Raw genomic sequence first — 20639 nt, 5'->3', positions numbered from 1 at the left:
TTGCCGTGGCTAACCATTATCCTCATGCGAATTGACCACCCTGCCCTTTCGATAGTTTTTGTGCAGCAACAGCTGATTGCACTCTACCACGGAGCATAGCCGATTCCTTACCGGTTTAGTTTAGTGCTTAGTTCTTCCTGTTTTAATTGGTTTTACCATTTATTTTTTGTATTGACATGTCTACCAGAATTTTTTTTTATTTTCATAAATTAAATGAACTCAAATAAATAGTTAGAGATAGCCACAAATAAAAGTTAAGAGTATTCATAAACCGACGCGACTGTTTTGTTTTTGCCTTGTTTTGATTTCGCGACAACGTAGCCGCATTTGACATCCACATCCACGCTAGCTATAGGGCACTGACCATGCCCATAATTGAATTAGCGGCTCTGATTGATTGACTGTTCCACGATGCAGCAGATGGCCGCAAGTCCACTTGTCCGGATCCTGATCCTTCTGCTGGCCACCGGCGCTAGCGGCCAGAAGCAGTACTCCAAGGCGAGGAAGCTGGAACTGAGGTGGGTCAATCGCTTGCGGATCACCTTTATATAGTAATTCCCAATGGCAACCTCTAGGGAGGATGTGCGCCGAATGTTTCAGCACGCTTACGAGGGTTACCTGCGCCACGCCTCCAACTACGACGAGCTGCGCCCGCTGACCTGTGACGGCCACGATACCTGGGGCAGCTACTCCCTGACCCTGATCGACGCCCTGGACACGCTGGCCACCATGGGAAACTTCTCGGAGTTCCGACGTGTTGCCCAGCTGCTTGAGGAGAAGATGAACTTCGACCGGGACATCAATGTATCCGTATTCGAGACAAACATCCGCATCGTTGGCGGCCTGCTGTCCGCGCATCTGCTCTCCAAAAGGGCTGGCATTGACTTGGAGCAGGGATGGCCCTGCAAGGGGCCCCTGCTGCGGCTGGCAGAGGACGTGGCCCGGCGATTGCTGCCCGCCTTCGACACGAACACGGGCATGCCCTACGGAACGGTGAACCTGCGCTACGGCGTGCCCAAAGGCGAGACCTCCGTGACATGTACGGCGGGCGTGGGTACCTTCCTCATCGAATTCGGCACCCTGAGTCGGTTAACCGGCAACAGCATATACGAGGAGGTGGCCATGCAGGCGGTTCACGCACTCTGGGCCTATCGCTCGCCCATTGGGCTCTTCGGCAATCACATCGACGTGCAGAGTGGCCGCTGGACAGCCCTGGACTCGGGCATTGGTGCCGGAGTGGACTCCCTGTTCGAGTACCTGGTAAAGGCATCTGTGCTGCTTAACCGCCCGGAACTATTGGAGCTATTTCACGAAGCCCGCTCGGCGATCGACAAGTACATGCGCAAGGAGGACTGGTACGTGTGGGTCGGCATGAACAAGGGCCACGTCACCCTGCCCGTTTTTCAGTCCCTTGAGGCCTTTTGGCCCGGCATTCTCAGCATCGTTGGAGACACAGAGCCGGCATTGCGCACCATTTCGAGGTACATTGGAGTCTGGAAGAAATACGGCTTCCTGCCGGAGTTCTACAACATCGCTGCGGGAGAGGCTTCACCGAATCGGGAGGTGTATCCACTGCGACCGGAGCTAATCGAATCGGCCATGTATCTCTATCGGGCCACGAGGAATGAGTACCTTCTGGAGCTGGGAGAGCACATGCTGGAGACCCTCGAGTTTAGTGCCAAAACCAAGTGCGGATATGCAACGGTGAGAAGTTGTCTGGACTCGCGCTTAAAGGTTTTCAAATAGTAATTTCCGTGCTGCTCATCTCTTCCAGATCCGGAATGTGGTCACCCATGAAAAGGAAAACCGCATGGAGTCGTTCTTCCTGGCGGAGACGAGCAAGTACCTGTATCTCCTGTTCGACGAGGACAACTTCCTGCACAACGATGGCTCTGGAGGGGAGCTACTGTCCACCGAGGATGATGTGTGCGTGGTGCAGGCTGGTGCCTACATTTTTAACACAGAGGCCCACCCCATGGACATGTCAGCCATCCACTGCTGTCACGCCCACAAGGAGGACATATACTCATCGTTGGATCTGCAGCGCTTCAGTCCGCGGGCGATCTTCGAGAGAAGCAGGGAACGCCAGGTGACAGCGCAGGAGCAGTGGGTGCCGCAGTGTCAACCGGAGAACTACGAGTATTTCTACAAGGAGCAGGACAACGTGCATGCGCAGGAAGCAGCAAGAGCTGGAGAGCCGGGACGAGAGCAATCCGGCGCAAGCACCACCATGGCCGTGGACATTGAAGTGTTCGATGAGTTTCAGCAGCCCGCCGGGGATCTGCTAGTGAGCAACTTCGAGCGAATACGGGAAGAGCGGGAGCTGAACGAAAGCTTGCAAAGAAGCGAGGTGCCACGTAATCAATTGACCGTTAGCGATCTTGACGAATTCTTCGCCCAGCGGCGGGAGAATTTTGGCAGCGCCTCCGAGGCTCTTAACTATGTGCTGGCCTTCATGGGCAACTACACCATGGATGTGGCCTTCATCCGAGGCCTGCAATTGTACGATGCCAACATCAGTAGTGTCCTGGGAACAGGTGCCCAAAAAGAGTATGAGTCTCGAATGAGATCCCTTTGGCAGCTGTACGAACTAGAGCAGCAGTTTGCGGCCAACATACGGCTTATCCAGGGACTAGGCTTGCTCACTTTTCAGGCGGACGGTGAGCGGATGCGCAGCCACTTAGCGGAGGTGTTGGACAGCCTGGATAGGCCGGCCCACTTGGAGGAGCAAGATCCGCAGGATCTTCAGCCGAGAGTGGTCAATGCCTCATCGCCCCAGCTACGCAACATAAGAGAAGTTATTTTAAAGGTGCGCAATGCCTATGCCATTGCCATGGTCAATACCACGGCGATGCAGGAGTTCGCCATCCGCATCTACCTTAGTGGCACTGCGGAGGCCGGCGTACGCATTCACCCACTGCTGGAACCCACCGAGCTAAGACAGGAGGAACGGATGAGACCACTAAAGCTGGCGGAGGAGCGGGCGCTCTTCAGCTACGCCCGGCGAATTGTGGACTTTCGGAAACGAATGGCAGAGACAGTGGACCGACTGCAGACGCTCATGCAGGACAGTCCGCCGGCCAAGAGTAAAGGGGCCGGTGCAGATCCTCAACCGAGCAAGGCGGATGCGTCCACTGTTTACGCCCAAACCGAAGCCAAGGCGGTGGAAAAGGCAGGGCAGCAGGAGCAGAAGTTGGAGACAAAGCAGCCAACTCAGATTAGAAAGGAGAAGCTGACGGAAGATGACTCGGGATCGGGACAAGAGGAGTCCGGCTCGGTCTGGTCGCAGTTCGTGCAGACCATCCTGCGGAAGACCACAGTGCAGCGGGTCAAGTTCGACGAGGCCGTGCTTCTGGAGAAGACGCGCAAGGCGTTGGAGAAGCACGCCCACAAGGAGCTACCCCACCACCTGTTCGCCTGCCACCGGCCGGAGTACATTGAGGGCTTTGCCTATCGGGACTTCTATCCGGAGCCGCTGTAGTTTCCCATCCACTACGACAACTAAACACGACTGATCTGTAGATATATATTTAGTCAGTTAGGGGGTATTCGCTCTGGTGGCTGCAACCACAAATATAATTCTCACTGAGCTTTCATTTCCGATCGTACTAGATCTTAGCCCTTCGAGGTTCAATTGAATAGCGATTGAAGAAAGTTTTTGGAGCATTTGTATATACCTCAATCTCGAAAGAGATCTATCATTCTCCCAGAATGCTACCGATCATTATAGTTTTAGAACGAGACATATTTATTATGATTCAAAACTGGATATGCATTTTTTAAATGTATAAAGATTTTTTTGTTTTATTTTTAGCTCTGATACAATTTTAATATTTAACAGAAAAATTAAAATGGTTCTTGAAAACGATGATACTTTTTCATATTAACCATAATTGTAATAAGATACTATTAAAGGGACTGCCTTTAAAAAATGTTTATATTAAATTATGGTTTTTAAAATGTATATCTCAATACCTTAATTAACACAAATGTAATTTTGATGGAATTATTGTACTTTTACATTAACCTCCGGGAATTGACGTAGGAATACTTAAGATCATCCACCAAGAAAAAAACTATGCAAGAACCAAGTGCGAATACCCCTTCAGCTAGGAGTGCCAAAAGTCAAGCGGCTCTTCTTGTTCCAGCAATTAATTTATTAATATATCCCCATTTGCGGTGGTATATTCAAGACATCTAAGGCTATATACCTATAATAATCGTATGTTTGAGTGTGCATGGTAACTATAATATTTGCAATGAATGTTGTTGGCTGTATTGTAATTAAATTGATTTATTTCCGTATTTATGGATTCAATTAGATTCGATTAAGCTGAAATTGATGACTTCGAGCCAGTTGTACAACCCGAAAAGGATATAAAAAATTACGGCAGCCAAGTGGCGGATGTGGTTGCCACCTCATCCTCCGGCTCCAGAGGATTGCGGCTGCGATTGTTTGGACACGCAACGGCAATCGCTTCAATGGGTTATTTTCGGAAATCGCTGTTTACTTCAAGGATTCGGTTTTTTGGCTTGTACCAAATTACGACAACGACATGAAATGGAGCCAATATTTGGCAGGATGGGAACAGTGATGCGAAAGGTATGAAAACCTTTTAAAATTTAAAGAGAAACATTTGTACCCCTCTCAACAAAATGTTTCTTCGGCTTAGGAAGTTGAGTTCTTAAGTTGACCAAGATATTAGTCCGATCGATATAAAATTTGGTATATGGGTGAAAATTAAAAAAACAAAAAATATATATTTTTCTTTAAATTTTTGGACATCACAAGAGCACCAGCTTCTAAAATACCACGGTACAAAGCAACCACTAGCCATTTCGCTTCACTGGCTGGATTCCTTTCGCTTTCTCCTGAACCAATCGCACCCATCGTAGACACCCCGCAGCAACTTTTGGGAAAATTCGCCCGACAGGCGCCTTTGACGTTGACGAAACTGTGATTGTGGGTCACACCACCACCGACACTGACACCCACACCCACACCCACCCCCACACCCACCCCCACTGGAGACCCCCATTGGGAACTCCTTGGGCGGTGGGTGCGTCGTGGGGATGCGTGTGCAGTATTGGTAACATTGCCTGTCATCCGGCAACAATGGGAAAACTTTAATGAGTACAAGTTGCTGCCGAAACGGAAAGACAGGCGGCCGACAAACGGATTGTCGGACAGACGGACAGGTGTCCTTGCTGCAGCGTAGTCCGCAGCCAAGTCAAACGAACCGAGCACGCCACGGGCTGCGGACGGATTCCTTGGATAGTATAGCTAGAGTGTAAGGAGAAGCGTGGTCACCATGAAACCGGGACTCGAAACCAGCGACGAGGCCGAGGAGGATGGCGAGGGGCGGGATCATCACGAGGGGGATCCCCGACCATTGCCCTACGACTTCGAAAAGGAGCTGATCGAACGCTCCAACCGACACATCCGACTCTACGAAACATTTGTTCCAGTGAGCCAAGGTGCAGTACCAATTTAAAACCAAACTCATAGTAGCTTGGTTATTAAAAGTAGTAAGTGAAGGGTGTCAGAAGCTAAATTAATTGATAGTTTTGTGATCACAATAAGGAACCCGATTGATTTGAATTCAAAATATTACAAATAGTAAACAAAAAAAATTTCGACAAATTTTGAATTTTTAAACGGGAACTATTTTGTAGAAAATCTTATGAAACTTGAATCCATAAAAATCTTCCTTTTTTTTCAATTTAAAATGTTTAAATTAAACTCATTACCATGAATTATATAGTCACAACATACAAAAAAAAAAACTATTTAAAAAAAAAAGTTATGTGCACTCCCATTTTCATACAATTCAATGGAGTGTACTGTGCCTTAAGATAAGGTTAAAAATGTTGCAGTGAGTAAGCTAAGTGGGGCTTAACTACAGACTCATGTCACTGTCCCGAGATGATGACCACCTCTTGATTTCCAGTTTATCCACTGACCCGGAAGTTTTACGCCCAGTTCGAACAACGTCAACCGCCGGATCCTTTGCGTTACCTGCGTCACACTTATCCGGAGAAGCAGTTGGAGCGCCAGAGGAAACTGGTAAAGGCGGTTCCGCTGCTGGAGTCCCAGGTTTACGGCTGGCTGCCGCTCCAAAGTGAAGAGCGGTCCGCCGGTCTGAATTTTTTAAATGCTCCAAAACTCCGCAGCGGAATGACTGTTCACGGAGAGCGATTGATCGCGGAGAGAATTACGGAGCGACCCCCTTTTAACGGGCTCAGGTTCCTGCTCCACTAATCTTTCGGCTGAATAAAGACCTCGCATGATGATCCTTAGTTTATTTTAAATTTAAGGACTTGGCTGTTCCATCTTAAAATTATCGTTATTTCTATAGGCGATATTACAAATTGTTTATGATCAAATATTTGCTTAAAAATTTTTTTAACGGTATTATTATTTGTCAAATAAAATAAAAGTAATATACTTAGTACAACTACTATGTAGTTTCTTTATAATACCTTTAAAAGCACTAACATTATCGAAATATTTTACTAAGGCTTAATGAATATTTGGATAAAAATTTTATAAATTGGCTTCCAATTAAAAAAAGAAATGTCATAAAACATTTTTAATTATTTTATATTCTTAGATGTTTGTAACGATTCCCCTAATTTTAATTTATTTTGCTGTCGTTTGAGGGTTAATTGAAACTGCTTTGACAGGATGGCATCTCTGCCTCGATTATTCTGATTTCAGGGTTGTGATATCGATATTTTTTTGTTTATTTATTTTGTTTTTCATTACTGTTGCTTTTAATTAGGCGAATTAACTACTTGGAGAACTCGTATTTTCACCTGAAAGTGTAATGACCGCAGAAATCGCCTGATATTGTCGCAGTAGCCGCACAACATGGTTAGTGTGGTTGTGGATGCAGCTCACCGGATCTGGAAGAATAGAATATAAGGCCGGAGTGGCGGGCAACGAAGCCAAAGGTCGCGTTGCAGCCGGCGATTAATCACTTTCGATTTTCACGCTATAAAATAACATATTTATTGAAATGTTCGATTCTACAGGCTCACTCGAAAAAGGAGCGCAAAGCCGCCAGAGAAGCGAATGCCCAGAAGTCTGCGGAAACGAAAACGGAGAGCAAACCGGAGGCCAAAGGTGCCCAAAAGCGAGGCGATCATAACGTAGGATCAACCACAGGCGACCAGTTCCTGGAGAGTTTGCTCCAGACCCTCTACAAGTCATGTATGTTAAGGGCTTAGAGTGTAACTTCCATAATAACCTTATAATCCGGGCTGTACAGTTTGTTTAGTTATTTAAATATTGTCGAAGATACTTTATTTTTTTATTATTTTAAATCATTCTGAAAAATGTGCGCTTTGAAGAGACTTTGTTTAAAACCACATTTTACCATAAGTTGCATTATAATAATCCCTTAAAATCTTGCAGGGCTTCAGTTGCGTCGCTTTGCGGAGTTTGTGATGTACGAACTGGGTGGAAATGAGTTTCTGGAGGCCATAGCTGCTTGGTGCGCCCGGAATCCGCATATTGCCATCTGCCTGTTGGCCGGTGGTCTCGTCTTCATGCTACCCTTTCTCATAATCTTCGGGTTCGGAATAGCCACCATGGTGATGACTTTTACGGGTCTGCTGGTGCTAGAAGGTGGGTCCCTCTATTTTTTGATTGGAATCTCACTTTAAAGTGGTCGTCTTTCAGGCACTCTTCTCACCATAGTTTCCATGGTTTTCTTCGCCTGCCTGGCAGGATTCGCAATCATTGTTCCTCTTTTTGGTGTCGCAGCTGTGGCTGCCTACTTTGGTTTTGCCCAGGTGTACGGGCTTTACGATGGCATTGAGCGGCACAAGAGCGCTCTTGTTAAGTTTGTAAGGGATCAAAGAAAAACCTATGATCCTCCCCCACCTCCTGTAAGCTTTTCCGAGGAACCCACATCGACTTCATAAGCATTACTTGCCCAACAAAGATAGTTATTAAAAAATAAAAGACCAGTGCGTAGATGTACTGGTGAATTTGTTTGTAAAATAAAAAATCTTTATTTATTCTTCTAAATCAATTTCATCCCCTTCAAAGTAATCCCCTCATCGATCATCGATAAAATATACTTATGCCAAGGTTTTTTGAAATCCTCGAAACATGCCAAATAGTCCCTTTCCGGTATAGCCATTAGCGCCTCTTCGATTCAGATTTTATCTCCTCAATCGACTCGAACCTGTTCCCGGAGCGGTCTCTTGAGTTTTGGGAATAGCCAGAAGTCACAAGGAGCCAAATCAGGAGAATACGGTGCTTGCGGAACGATATGCGAAATGGTCACGAAGAACGAGTGCAGTGTGAGCGTGTCGTCTTGATTTTGACTTTTCGTGGGCCCAAATGGTCTTTCAAAATGGTTTTCACAGATCCTTCTGTTATTCTGATCATAACAGTAAGGTCTCTTACAGTCAACCGACGATTTTTGAGCACTAATTCCTTCACTTCATTGACGTGTTGGTCATCTGTTGACGTCGATGGTCGTCCGGAGCGCTCCAGGTCATCAACACGTTCCCGACCCTCTTTGAAGTTTTTGTACCACTTATAAACATTTTTCTGGGACATGGTAGAATCACCAAAGGCCTTCCTCAACATCCTCGAACGTTTCCGCAGCCGAAATTTCATTCCGCAAACAAAATTTGATGGCACTTCTCTGCTCAATTAAATCAGACATTGTAAAAATCGAAAAGCGCACTCTTGCTAGTTTGGTAAACAGAAGCGTAAATATAGTAGAGCTGTACTGATACTGACATTGACATGAAATTACCCCCAGATGTCACCAACAGTCTTGCCAAATAAAGAAAAAAAGAACTAGTCCGAAATGTTAGTTGCAGTCGAAATGGTGACTTTTTATGAAGAAAAAGTTGTTATGTAAAGCAAATTTGAAAAAGCGTTTGTACAATGGCTTGCGACTTAACTTTGTGAATAATATGAAATACTTCCTCAATTAAAAAATCGCGCCCTTACATTATATTTTTTAACAAGTTGGCAGGTTAAACACCTGCGGTGGAAAAGTAATCGGTTATCGGCTAAACGCCTATATACACAGTTTTCACAGTCGGAATTTTTGGTCGAATTTTACGATTTAAGTGCGCTCAAACAACAGAAACCTGCCTTTGAGCAGACAAAATTACTTTTGACGTGGTAAGTAGCTCGAAGTATTAGAAGTTTTCACAGTTTGAGGCAAAAAACAGTATTTTCTATATTAACTGAAGTTGCCAAACAACCTACACACATACATGCAGACGATAGTGTGGGTTAATGTTTATACAAGATAAACGGTATGAACAAGATTACGGCTTGGACTAAAAATTACTTCGCTTTCCGTAAATAAACAAAACCTATTGTGTGTAAAAATAAGGATGAAAAAAGTAAATTGTGGTCCGAGGAAATAGTTCAAAAATTTCAGTTTTCCAAAGAGATATTTGTATTGTGTGGCGAAGGAGTTTTTTGTTTAGAAATACAAATATTTGAAAATTTCATTGACCTATCGACTTATAGAGTTATCGGAACAGCAGCAGCTCATCACTAGTTGGGTCGCCATATACACAGTTTTTTTTCGTGGAGAGAGGTTCGCTGTTAATTTGTGTCCCAGTGCGTTTTAAATAAATAAATCCTGCTCTAAAGCAGACTTAAATTCCTTGGACGTGGTAAGTAATCCTAGATGAGATAAAATCCGTTTGGAAAATTGAGTTATGTGTATGGCTAAGAAAGCTGGAAAGAAAGGGCAAACAAGTAGGTGCGGGGGTGGGAGGTGGGTGAAGAGCGTGCGCCTATGTGTGTGTGCGTTGGAGCTGGATACACACAAACGGCATTTTTATGTATTCTCCCCTGTAAATCGTGAGCTTGTTTTGTTCCTCGCTGGAATGTAAACAATGCTGCAGACAGGAAATCATGTTTGTCCGAATTACAGGCTTATTATCGGCGGTGGGAGCAAGTATTTCATCTAATCTGAAATTCTAGATTCGGAATTGGAGCCTGAATCCTTCCTGTGTATGTGTATGCACAACCTGGGAGAAGTGTGGCAACTCTGCGCAGCATTGCATTTGTGTGCTGCACTGCGGCCCTTTTCTGTCTCTCCCTCGCACTCGCAGTCTCTCTCAAGCGCCGTGTTGCAAGTGCTTCGTTCTCCGCTATCCATTCTGTTCTGTTTTAACGGGCGTGCTGGTCGGTCGAATTTTTTTTGCTGCGCCTTTTTCCAGAAGCTGCAGTGAAAAATAAATTCTTTTTGTTTGTCTGTGTTTTTTTTTGGAGTGTATAAAATTTGAAGAAGTGCCAAACATAGTAATTAAATAACTCAAGGTTTGTGACCAAAGTCTTCGGCAGGTAGACACACACACACATCTACCTGCGTTCGAATGTGTGAGCGCTTGTTTCCTATACGCAGCATATTTCGTATTTTGCTGTGGCATCCCAAAACGGAAATGGGGAGCTGGGAAAAGAAAACAAATAAAATAACCGACTAGCGGGTGATTACTAAGTCTGTGAAATGTCTGCAGAAACATGGAGTTTTGACTAGAGTTTTCCTTCTGCTTGTTGTTCGCACACTAACACTAACAAACATCGAGCTAACCGTTAAGCAAATTACTCATACACATATTCACCGTCTCTTTCTTGCAGGTGTGGTGTAAAGCGCCTTAATCACCAAGATGAGTTACATGCCAGCCCAGAATCGAACCAGTAAGTACTTCCACTTTACTTTCCCCTTCCCCTAAACCTACAATTCGTCCCCCTTTCGTATTGAACTCCACTTCCAAGAAAGTACGAAAAAAGGGATCCATGGTAGACACTGAAAAAAAGAAATCAAGTCAAAGCACTGTTGGGGAATTTTCTATTTTTTACCCTTGCAATAGGTATTTTAATTTTGGTAGGATATTTCTTACGCAGATTAGGCGACTCTTTGAAGTATATACATACATATACATGTATGTACATAGTTAGATTTTTGATCGACAACACCAGGAGAGTTAAAATCCGTATTTCTACTTTTTCGCTTCGTTTAAAACTTTGGCAATCGTCATCTTTGATGTGCAGGAGATCAAGATTAAAAACGATGCTAATCGCGTCATATGTTGAATTCCTATTTGTTTACCAACTTTTTTTTTATTAAGGGTATATCAACTTCGCATTGCCAAAGTCAGCTTCCTTTCTCGTTTATTTTTAATATATTCATTCAAACCGCGGGAAATGTTAGCTTATTAAATAAAATCTGGTAAAATCAAAAATGTTAGTGAGGAAAAATCTAGTTGCAATTATAAGTACGATTTTAAATACAAGTTAAAATACGCATCTCATAAAAAAGGGATGCAACACACATTTGTTTTATTTCTCAGAAACAATTATCTCCTGTATCTAAATACGATAACAACCCCTTTTTCTATAATAAATGAAAGATGCCAAGCTTGTTTTTAAAAAGTTTGCCAAATGTGACATAAAGTATTTGCTTGTGTCATTTGTTTTTGATGCTCCCTTTGTTTACATTGTGAAATATATAGGGTAACTATCCTATCCATCCACCCCAGATGAATAATTTATGTCTGTTCTATTACACATTTACATACTTGTTAATGCTTGAGCATACACCATTTCGGATGATCTTTTTTTCTGTGTGACAAGCAACCACCAAAGTATCCTGTGTCTTTACCCTTACCCCAAATAATAAATGTTCCTGCTCCTTTTGGATTTTGCAATTTACCATTTTTTTTTTTGACGACGCAGCTAAATGAAGAAGGAAGGAAAATGCTTCCCTCCTTCTCTCTACCGTGCTCCTTTTGCCACTTCATTTGCGTTGTGTGCGTTGGTGGGTAACAGTGGCGTACACATAAATCTGCAAAGGGGGTATAAGGAATAGTAAGTTGCTTAATATGTTGTGTTAATCAAGTGTGACCATAAATAATCCTATCATTTATTCTGTGCAAAGAAATTATAATTTCTGTTATTTAACATTGCCCGGTAATGAAACTACATTTCAAGTGACTATAAATATTCCTATCATTTATTCTGTGCAACGAAATCATAATTTCTTTTATTTAACATTGTCCGGTAATGAAACTACATTTCAAAGAATTGTTCCCATTTCAATGTATGTAACTTTATCCTAATGCAAACTGTATATACCATTAACTCCCTTCAAACGCCTCTGTTTGGTACCCTTTGAAACTTGATTCCCTCCCAGTTCCACTCGGGCATACACACTGCCATACGCACACTCGAGAACTCGTATACGTGCACGTGGCATCCCACTACCACCCACTCGCCCCCGGTTTCCCCTTCCCGGGACCTTGTCCTCCCTCTCTGTCCAACGATCTCATTTTCGACTTGGCTGCACATCTTCAGCTTTTGTTTTTTTTTTGGTGCTACTGCTGTGCAGAATTTAATTAGTAAGCGACAACTTCCACTTAAAGGCTCCGCCCCTCTTCCATTCCATCCATTCTTGCTGTACTCCATCAAAGAGCATTACCCACTCGAAGTGCAAAAAAAAGCGCCTAATCGATATGGGAAATAAAACGAAATGGGATTACAATCCTATTTGCTGGTAGTGAACAAAATTAAACAATTATAGAACAAGATTTATTGGTGGTTACATTCAGCGCCAAATTACTTCCAAAACTCGAAGATTCAAAACATTACATTCCATTCTATTAGGGTTTTATCCCTGATCTCGAGGAAGAAAATTACATTTTTTGTCGTTAAATAATAAATAAAAGTAAATATGACTTAAAAAAGTAAAGGTAAATGTAAACCAATAAATTAATTCTTTTCGATTACAAACTGCAGATTTAATTATAAAATTTACATCAACATATATTTTTATGATCCGTCCCTTATTATTCGTTCGGAAGTTCGATTTATTAAGGTTTGCCTGTATTAAAGGAACAAAAGAGGGAATTTGAAATTGCGAATGCAAATGCATACAAAAGGGGCGTGGCCGCTCTGTGTCCGCGCATAAGTAAAACAACAAACGCAAAAAAACGGGGCCTGAAACGGCATAATTAAGACAGAAGTGGCAAACAAAACGCCCCACGAATCCTTTTGCCAGGACCCTCTCATGTGTGAGCACCATGAGCTCTAAACTTTGTGGGAATATCCTGCAGCGTTCAATTTGTCACGCTTCAAAGTTTTCCTTTTGCAATTTTTTTTTGCGCTTTACGCTGGGATGCTGCTGCTCACTTTGCTGTCAGTCGCTGTCGTTTCCCATTTGGCCATCCTTCAAGGAAAAAAATGGTTCGGTGAGGGTTAAAGGGAGTTCATTGAAACATAACTCAAATCCAAATCCGAAGCCAGATATAGATGCTGTACTGCACTCAGTCTGATGGCCATGTTCTCCGTTGTCCTACGCTACTCTTGCGCTTCAAGAGGTTTACAAAAATAAATGTATGTATACGTTGAACAGAAAATAAACGAAAATCGGAACTGGGAATGCTCTTGTACTTTGCTTTTTATATTGGGAGCCAAAAAGACATCAGAAATTTAAATACAGGTGCCTTTAAATATGAGATTTTGAGTACAAATTTTTATTTTAAGCCATGACAACCTTCTTTTCAAGTTGACACCCTCTGTTAAGGGTTTACCTCGACATTGTACCTTACCTTGGCTTTTAATCCATTAGGACGTTTCTAATCTACTGATGGAAATTCTAAAAAACCTTCTCCCACCAAACATATATTTCCCGAACCATTTTAAAACACTCTTTACCCGTCTTGCAGTGTCCCATAATAATCAATACAATCCGCCGGATCTGCCGCCGATGGTGTCCGCTAAGGAGCAGACTCTCATGTGGCAGCAGAACTCGTATCTGGGCGACTCCGGAATCCACTCGGGTGCCGTCACCCAGGTTCCATCTCTGTCCGGTAAGGAGGACGAGGAGATGGAAGGAGATCCGCTTATGTTCGACCTAGACACCGGTTTCCCACAAAACTTCACACAGGACCAAGTGGATGATATGAATCAGCAGCTAAGCCAGACGCGCTCCCAACGTGTCCGTGCTGCCATGTTCCCGGAAACCCTGGAGGAAGGCATTGAGATTCCCTCCACTCAGTTCGATCCCCAGCAGCCGACGGCAGTGCAACGTCTCTCGGAACCGTCGCAAATGTTGAAACACGCGGTGGTAAATCTGATCAACTACCAGGACGATGCCGAGCTGGCCACCAGGGCCATTCCGGAGTTGATCAAGCTGCTGAACGATGAGGATCAGGTGGTCGTTTCCCAGGCCGCCATGATGGTCCACCAGCTGTCCAAGAAGGAGGCCTCGCGGCACGCCATCATGAACAGCCCTCAAATGGTGGCCGCCTTGGTGCGCGCAATCTCTAACAGCAACGATCTGGAGAGCACTAAGGCCGCGGTGGGCACTCTGCACAACTTGTCGCACCATCGCCAAGGTCTCCTGGCCATCTTTAAGAGCGGCGGAATTCCGGCACTCGTCAAGTTGCTTTCCTCGCCAGTGGAGAGCGTGCTCTTCTATGCGATTACCACATTGCACAACTTGCTGCTGCACCAGGACGGCTCCAAGATGGCCGTGCGCTTGGCCGGTGGCCTCCAGAAGATGGTTACGCTACTGCAGAGGAACAACGTAAAGTTTCTGGCCATCGTCACCGACTGCCTGCAGATTCTTGCCTATGGAAACCAGGAGAGCAAGCTAATAATCCTGGCCTCTGGCGGGCCGAACGAACTGGTGCGCATCATGCGCTCTTACGACTATGAGAAGCTACTGTGGACCACCTCGCGGGTGCTCAAAGTGCTATCCGTTTGCTCCAGCAACAAGCCGGCTATCGTGGACGCCGGCGGCATGCAGGCGCTGGCCATGCATTTAGGCAACATGTCGCCGCGTCTCGTGCAAAACTGCTTGTGGACGCTCCGCAATCTATCGGATGCGGCAACCAAGGTGGAGGGCCTCGAAGCCCTGCTCCAATCGCTTGTCCAGGTTCTGGGCTCCACCGATGTCAACGTGGTCACCTGTGCCGCCGGCATTCTCTCGAATTTGACATGCAACAATCAGCGCAACAAGGCCACCGTTTGCCAGGTGGGCGGTGTTGACGCCCTCGTCCGTACTATTATCAATGCTGGGGATCGCGAGGAGATTACCGAGCCGGCCGTCTGCGCTCTGCGTCACTTGACCTCGCGTCACGTTGACTCTGAGCTGGCCCAGAATGCCGTGCGTCTTAACTACGGGTTGTCGGTGATTGTGAAGCTACTGCATCCACCATCCCGCTGGCCGTTGATCAAGGCCGTCATCGGGCTTATCCGCAATTTGGCCCTCTGTCCGGCCAACCACGCCCCGTTGCGGGAGCATGGGGCCATCCACCACCTGGTGCGTCTTCTAATGCGCGCCTTCCAGGACACAGAGAGGGTGAGTTACCAAACTAGCTATACAAGTATCTATAATGATTCTCACTATTCGTGTGTATTTGCAGCAACGCTCCTCGATTGCCACCACGGGCTCGCAGCAGCCTTCCGCCTACGCCGACGGAGTACGCATGGAAGAGATTGTCGAGGGCACGGTGGGGGCTTTACATATCCTGGCCCGTGAGTCCCACAACCGGGCGCTCATCCGCCAGCAGTCGGTGATACCGATCTTTGTGCGTTTGCTGTTCAACGAAATTGAGAATATTCAGGTGGGACCAAAGCTGTTTTTGTAAGAGTAGTAACGTAGAATACTAAACGATTTATGATTTTAGCGCGTGGCTGCTGGCGTTCTTTGTGAGCTGGCCGCCGACAAGGAGGGCGCCGAAATTATCGAGCAGGAGGGCGCCACCGGGCCGCTCACCGACCTACTGCACTCGCGCAATGAAGGCGTGGCCACGTACGCCGCCGCAGTGCTCTTCCGGATGAGCGAGGATAAGCCGCAGGACTACAAGAAGCGTCTGTCCATCGAGCTGACCAACTCGTTGTTGCGCGAAGACAACAACATTTGGGCCAACGCCGACCTGGGCATGGGTCCCGATCTGCAGGTGCGTGCCAAGTAGGCTAAGGAAATACGAGGTCCTCGGTTTTCCGGCCTTTTAAACGCCCCCTTTTGTGTTCTGATGATTTGAAATCTCGCGCGAGAAGTGAACGCGCTCTGTACATAAAATTGTAAATTTGTAGAACACTTACTCTAGTCAAGCATTATATAATGGTATCCATATTAAGTATCGACCTATATATCGCTTGCGTACAATTTCGATACCCTATTATTGAATTTCAATATGATTTTAATTTTTTTGTTCAGTTATTTGCTTTTCTTGTAACCCACGAATCGATAGATCGTTAATGTTAGTCTTTAAGTAGGTAGCTGTAGAAGACCATCGATTACGAATACCGATTCCGATTATTTATCATCGTATTTAATCTCTAACCACACCCCCAACCCTCTCCACTTATCCCCCCGAAAACATCTCCACCGGAAACATACTTACATGAATTTAAATTTGTATACGCTGCGACATCTCGAACTTTGTTTATGTTTAATTTTGATTTTGTAATTAATTCACGTTTTTTATTTACTTTTCGTTCTTTTCTTTTTTTCCTTTATGTTTACTTTGTGTGTGTAAAACCAAAAACAAAACCAAAAATCACTATAAACACAACTGCAACGGTAAATGAAACAATCAATGACGGATAATCACTGCACCAAAATCTCACCAACAACAATCAAACAACGCGACTGTCTCTCTCTGCCTTACTTCCGCCACACCGCTCCCCCCACAACAACACCCTCTCTCTCACCCTGTCTCTCACATTCACTTGCAAACTGGCGTTTGCGTGTGTCTTCTTCTTTCCTAACAACTTTTCACTTCTGATCCATCCCAACAAATAAATAAAAACGAAACTGTAAAAAATACATCAAACACGTACGATCTCGCACATACACACACATAAACACACATGTATACGCACACCGACCGATAAACCGATAAACAAACCCGAAATCGATCGATCACAGGATATGCTTGGACCCGAAGAAGCATATGAGGGCCTGTACGGACAAGGTCCGCCCAGCGTGCATAGTTCGCACGGAGGTCGCGCATTCCATCAGCAAGGTATGTATGTCATATGCATAAGAAGAGACCTTGACCCCTGACCCTCGAACCTCGGCCCCAAGAAGAAGAATTCCCGCATAGCCCCACTAAAAAAATAACTAAAAGGGATCGTTTACAGGTTCAGACAATTTGATAACTCCTTGGGCCCCGCCCCCCCATACCCCGCATACATATAATCGTTTTCGTGTCTGTTCATCTTTTAAATAAGCACAAAATAATCGAAGCTAAAACGTTAAGATCACATCAATTTCTCCAGTGTGAGCTAAACCCTTTTACCCCTGCCACCTCGCTAGATCTCTTTGTTACTCTGTATCCATGCTCGATATCCCCCTGATTTCGTTACCCCTTAATTTCCACTGCTGCATGCAAAGGACATAAGTAATTGACTTTAGTTTTTGTGCGTGTTGAATGGTTATTTAACCATACCCTCGCCCCTTTCCACTTGCAACTCTTCAATATGGTATTCATTTTTTGAGAAATAAAATCTTTAAGAAATTGTTATAAGACATTTATGTAATTAAATGATTTCCGAGGAAGCCCGACGTCCCTTAAAAGCCCCTTTCGGTTAACTAGGATGAAGCTTACATAAATAACGTCCCACGTTGGGCGCCAGTTATGCTAGGAGACACCTAATTAACTGAAGAAAAAACCGTCTTTAGATTTTTTTGGCTCAATGGACCATCACAAATCTTTAAGTTTTATTTTGTGGGTATTGATGTGCAAAATAAAAATTTTTCGATAATTTAATTTCAAAATGGCGGCTGTTGTGTGCAGTACTTATTGAAAGATGTTTTATTTTTAAGGGTCCATGGCTTATATAAATAATTTGTATTACAATATTTTTATATAAAATATTTTAATTAAAAATTATTATAGATATAAAAGTGTTATTTATATGATTTATTCTGAATGGAATTTATAAATTCATAAATAGCATATAAATATCTATAACAATTTTCTTTAATAATTATTTTTCTATGTTTATGTTTATGTTTAAGACCCCCTGTTGAGTGATTTTTTTTTTGTAATACTAACTTATAACATTAACATGAAATAGCAGTGACTCCACGTTATGTAGCATAATGTTTTTGGTCCCTTTTCTCAGATTTCTCTCAAGTGTCTGACCCTGTTAGCCCTAAGCGAAAAACATTGTGGACTTAATAAGTAGTTTAAAAATCTTAGCACCACACACACAAACAAAGAACACCTAAAAATCATCAACCACAAATAACAACGAAAGCAAACATGTGAATAAAGGATACCAACGCCAAAAGGTTACGTTCTCTTTTTCATACTATTGCATTCATAGCCGGAAAAAATCATCGATTGGACCAAGAATGATGGAGCAACACATACGTTTCGTTAATAATTTTGAATATTTATCCTTTGTTATACATCTCTTGAGTTTGATTTCATTAGAATGCTTTTACGATTCAAGTTATCCATCAACGAAGAAACTTTAGTTCAGTTCGGTTCAGTTTGCATGTCTCGTAGCCTGCGATAAACGCATAGACCTAGTCATATATATTCATATAAATTATCCTGTATATATTTATAGTTTATAAGACGTGTGTGCATGCAGATTTGAAAGGACGAATTCCAATCGAAATCAACTGATCTTGTCGTGCCGTATTTAGTTTTAGAATATTAAAGCGGCATTCAACGATCGGTTTTTGTTGTTTGATACTTTAGTTTAATGTGAAAATACGGCCGTGTATAAGTGGAATCTACGTTTTGTTTGAATTGGGTTAAACAAAAAAAAACTAGATTGTCAAAAATGAACAAAATAGAGCTTAAATACTACAGGACTGCTAAGTTATAACGTTTGGCTTAAGTTTATTGTTTAACTTTTGAGGATTATATAACACCGATAGAGTTATGTAGATAGATAAAATATGAGCTCGATTCCAACGAAAGACGATGAATCCACTTGTGCAGGTCCCCATGATGGTGCACCATCTATTAGTTGGACACTGGCCTGAGGAATCCTGTTTACTAATCACAATTCTTCCCGATATTCTTTCCCATTCTTTTTTGTCCGCAGGATATGATACTCTACCAATAGATTCGATGCAGGGTCTGGAGATCAGCAGCCCGGTGGGCGGCGGCGGTGCTGGCGGTGCTGCCGGCAATGGTGGAGCGGTGGGTGGAGCTGGCGGCGGAGGTGGCAACATCGGCTCCATTCCGTCCAGCGGGGCACCCACATCGCCCTATTCCATGGACATGGACGTCGGCGAGATTGATGCCGGTGCATTGAACTTTGATTTGGACGCCATGCCGACGCCACCCAATGACAACAACAATTTGGCTGCCTGGTACGATACCGACTGTTAGACGATACGAGCCGAGCTAAGGGTAAGGGTCGAGATTCCATTCGACCCCAAAAATAATATTATATATTAATTATAATGCGACGCAGCGGCGAGAAAACCATATTATATGATGCATTACATATTATCCACATAAACGACATGGAAAATTAAACAAATGTTTGCAATAGAACTCGTACATTTCCCTTTACATGGTGTTCTTTTTATTTGTTGTCATGGGAATCGGAAGGCCAGTTCATTACAGTTCTGTAATGTTTTGTAAGTAAAACTAAGAGCACAAAATTACTTATATAAAATTGCATTTCCAAAGCCTTTCATTTGTGATTCCATGTGCTGATTTTGGGACTCAAAATTCGTTTAAGGGTGGACATCTGAAAAACTGGAAAAAAAACGGATTTTCTGGAATTTTTTTTTGGCCAAATGAAAAAGCCAATCAAAAATTTGTAAAGTAGGTTTTATAATATTAGATGCGAAGTACAAAATAAATTTTTTTCGAATAAATCGAAAACAAAATGGCGGCTGTGCAGCATTTCTTCGTAGGCCCTTTTTTGTTGAAGGGGGTCCATGGCCGGACAGCTAACGTCCTTAATTATACCCTTGCAGAGGGTATTATAATTTCAGTCAAAAGTTTGCAACGCAGTGAAGGAGACATTTCCGACCCTATAAAGTATATATATTCTTGATCAGCATCACCAGGAGAGTCGATCTAGCCATGTCCGTCCGTCCGTTTCTACGCAAACTAGTCCCTCAGTTTTAAAACTATCTGCTTGAAACTTTCCCAAAAGTTGAATTTCTATTGCAGGTAGTATATAAGTCGGAACGAGCCGGATCGGGCGACTATATCATATAGCTGCCATATAACTGAACAATCGGAAAAGCCATAACTTTGGTGTTTTTAAAGTTAGGAAGTTGGGATTTTCTATGAGCTTTATTTTTGGCCAATTAATCCGACCTACCAAATTTCATAAGGACGACTATATCCTATAGCCGCCATATAGCTGATTGATCGGAAGTGTCATAACTTTGATGTTTGTAAAGTTAAGAAGTTGGGATTTTCTATACCTGGGTTTTATTTTTGGCCAATAAATCCGACATACCAAATGTCATAGTGATCGGCCGACAATATCTTATAGCTGTCATATAACTGAACGATTGGAAATGCCATAACTTTGGTGTTTTTAAAATGATGAAATTTGGAGTTTTTATGAGTATTAAGAATGCATCAAATTAATAATTTTGAAGAATATAATTTACAGAATATTCTGCAAGGGTATATCA

The 20639-nt window shown here is 43.5% G+C and overlaps 4 protein-coding genes and 1 pseudogene across 8 annotated transcripts; 4 read left to right on the top strand and 1 right to left on the bottom strand.

Annotated features, from left to right (window-relative positions):
- The first annotated feature begins 73 nt into the window (after positions 1 to 73).
- LOC108046921 (ER degradation-enhancing alpha-mannosidase-like protein 2) lies at positions 74 to 4799 on the top strand. 2 transcript variants are annotated; one of them, XR_006417707.1, is made up of 4 exons: positions 74 to 518; positions 576 to 1704; positions 1775 to 4241; positions 4323 to 4799. XR_006417707.1 is itself a non-coding variant. In XM_017126889.2 (3 exons), exons 1-3 carry the CDS (start codon positions 412 to 414, stop codon positions 3479 to 3481), a joined length of 2943 nt encoding a protein of 980 aa, XP_016982378.1. In that variant the 5' UTR covers positions 74 to 411; the 3' UTR covers positions 3482 to 4305. The 2 variants fall into 2 exon arrangements, 1 of the variants encoding a protein (XP_016982378.1); XM_017126889.2 differs by lacking the exon at positions 4323 to 4799 and having other exon boundaries at positions 1775 to 4305.
- LOC108046924 lies at positions 4386 to 5277 on the bottom strand (annotated as a pseudogene).
- Positions 5119 to 6434, top strand: LOC108046923. The gene is made up of 2 exons (XM_017126892.2): positions 5119 to 5478; positions 5952 to 6434. Exons 1-2 carry the CDS (start codon positions 5313 to 5315, stop codon positions 6260 to 6262), a joined length of 477 nt encoding a protein of 158 aa, XP_016982381.1. The 5' UTR covers positions 5119 to 5312; the 3' UTR covers positions 6263 to 6434.
- Positions 6435 to 6741: 307 nt separating this feature from the next.
- LOC108046876 lies at positions 6742 to 8007 on the top strand. Its single transcript, XM_017126822.1, has 4 exons — positions 6742 to 6877; positions 7039 to 7216; positions 7421 to 7633; positions 7688 to 8007. The coding sequence occupies exons 1-4, from the start codon at positions 6875 to 6877 to the stop codon at positions 7930 to 7932; spliced, it is 639 nt and encodes a 212-aa protein (XP_016982311.1). The 5' UTR covers positions 6742 to 6874; the 3' UTR covers positions 7933 to 8007.
- Positions 8008 to 9028: 1021 nt separating this feature from the next.
- On the top strand, positions 9029 to 19551 carry LOC108046959 (armadillo segment polarity protein). Of its 4 annotated transcripts, none has more exons than XM_017126954.2 (7): positions 9029 to 9157; positions 10634 to 10693; positions 13720 to 15359; positions 15424 to 15624; positions 15688 to 15960; positions 16935 to 17031; positions 19076 to 19551. In XM_017126954.2, exons 2-7 carry the CDS (start codon positions 10663 to 10665, stop codon positions 19363 to 19365), a joined length of 2532 nt encoding a protein of 843 aa, XP_016982443.1. In that variant the 5' UTR covers positions 9029 to 9157; positions 10634 to 10662; the 3' UTR covers positions 19366 to 19551. The 4 variants fall into 4 exon arrangements, with proteins under 4 accessions (XP_016982443.1, XP_016982441.1, XP_016982445.1 ...); XM_017126952.2 differs by lacking the exon at positions 9029 to 9157 and adding an exon at positions 9530 to 9663; XM_017126955.2 differs by lacking the exon at positions 9029 to 9157 and adding an exon at positions 10152 to 10315.
- Positions 19552 to 20639: the final 1088 nt, after the last annotated feature.

The sequence above is a fragment of the Drosophila rhopaloa genome, unplaced genomic scaffold (assembly GCF_018152115.1).
Source record: "Drosophila rhopaloa isolate 14029-0021.01 unplaced genomic scaffold, ASM1815211v1 contig_3, whole genome shotgun sequence".
Classification (NCBI taxonomy): Eukaryota; Metazoa; Arthropoda; class Insecta; order Diptera; family Drosophilidae; genus Drosophila; species Drosophila rhopaloa.
This window is presented reverse-complemented; position numbering and strand designations above follow the sequence as displayed.

Coding starts and splice junctions, on each gene's coding strand:
- LOC108046921 (XM_017126889.2), top strand. CDS start 412: ATGCAGCAGATGGCCGCAAGTCCACTTGTCCGGATCCTGATCCTTCTG. Junction 519..575: donor GCGAGGAAGCTGGAACTGAG/GTGGGTCAATCG, acceptor GGCAACCTCTAG/GGAGGATGTGCGCCGAATGT. Junction 1,705..1,774: donor CCAAGTGCGGATATGCAACG/GTGAGAAGTTGT, acceptor CATCTCTTCCAG/ATCCGGAATGTGGTCACCCA.
- LOC108046959 (XM_017126954.2), top strand. CDS start 10,663: ATGAGTTACATGCCAGCCCAGAATCGAACCA. Junction 10,694..13,719: donor GCCAGCCCAGAATCGAACCA/GTAAGTACTTCC, acceptor CCCGTCTTGCAG/TGTCCCATAATAATCAATAC. Junction 17,032..19,075: donor TCGCGCATTCCATCAGCAAG/GTATGTATGTCA, acceptor TTTTGTCCGCAG/GATATGATACTCTACCAATA.
- LOC108046876 (XM_017126822.1), top strand. Junction 7,217..7,420: donor CCAGACCCTCTACAAGTCAT/GTATGTTAAGGG, acceptor AAAATCTTGCAG/GGCTTCAGTTGCGTCGCTTT. Junction 7,634..7,687: donor GGGTCTGCTGGTGCTAGAAG/GTGGGTCCCTCT, acceptor GTCGTCTTTCAG/GCACTCTTCTCACCATAGTT.
- LOC108046923 (XM_017126892.2), top strand. CDS start 5,313: ATGAAACCGGGACTCGAAACCAGCGACGAGGCCGAGGAGGATGGCGAG. Junction 5,479..5,951: donor ATTTGTTCCAGTGAGCCAAG/GTGCAGTACCAA, acceptor CTTGATTTCCAG/TTTATCCACTGACCCGGAAG.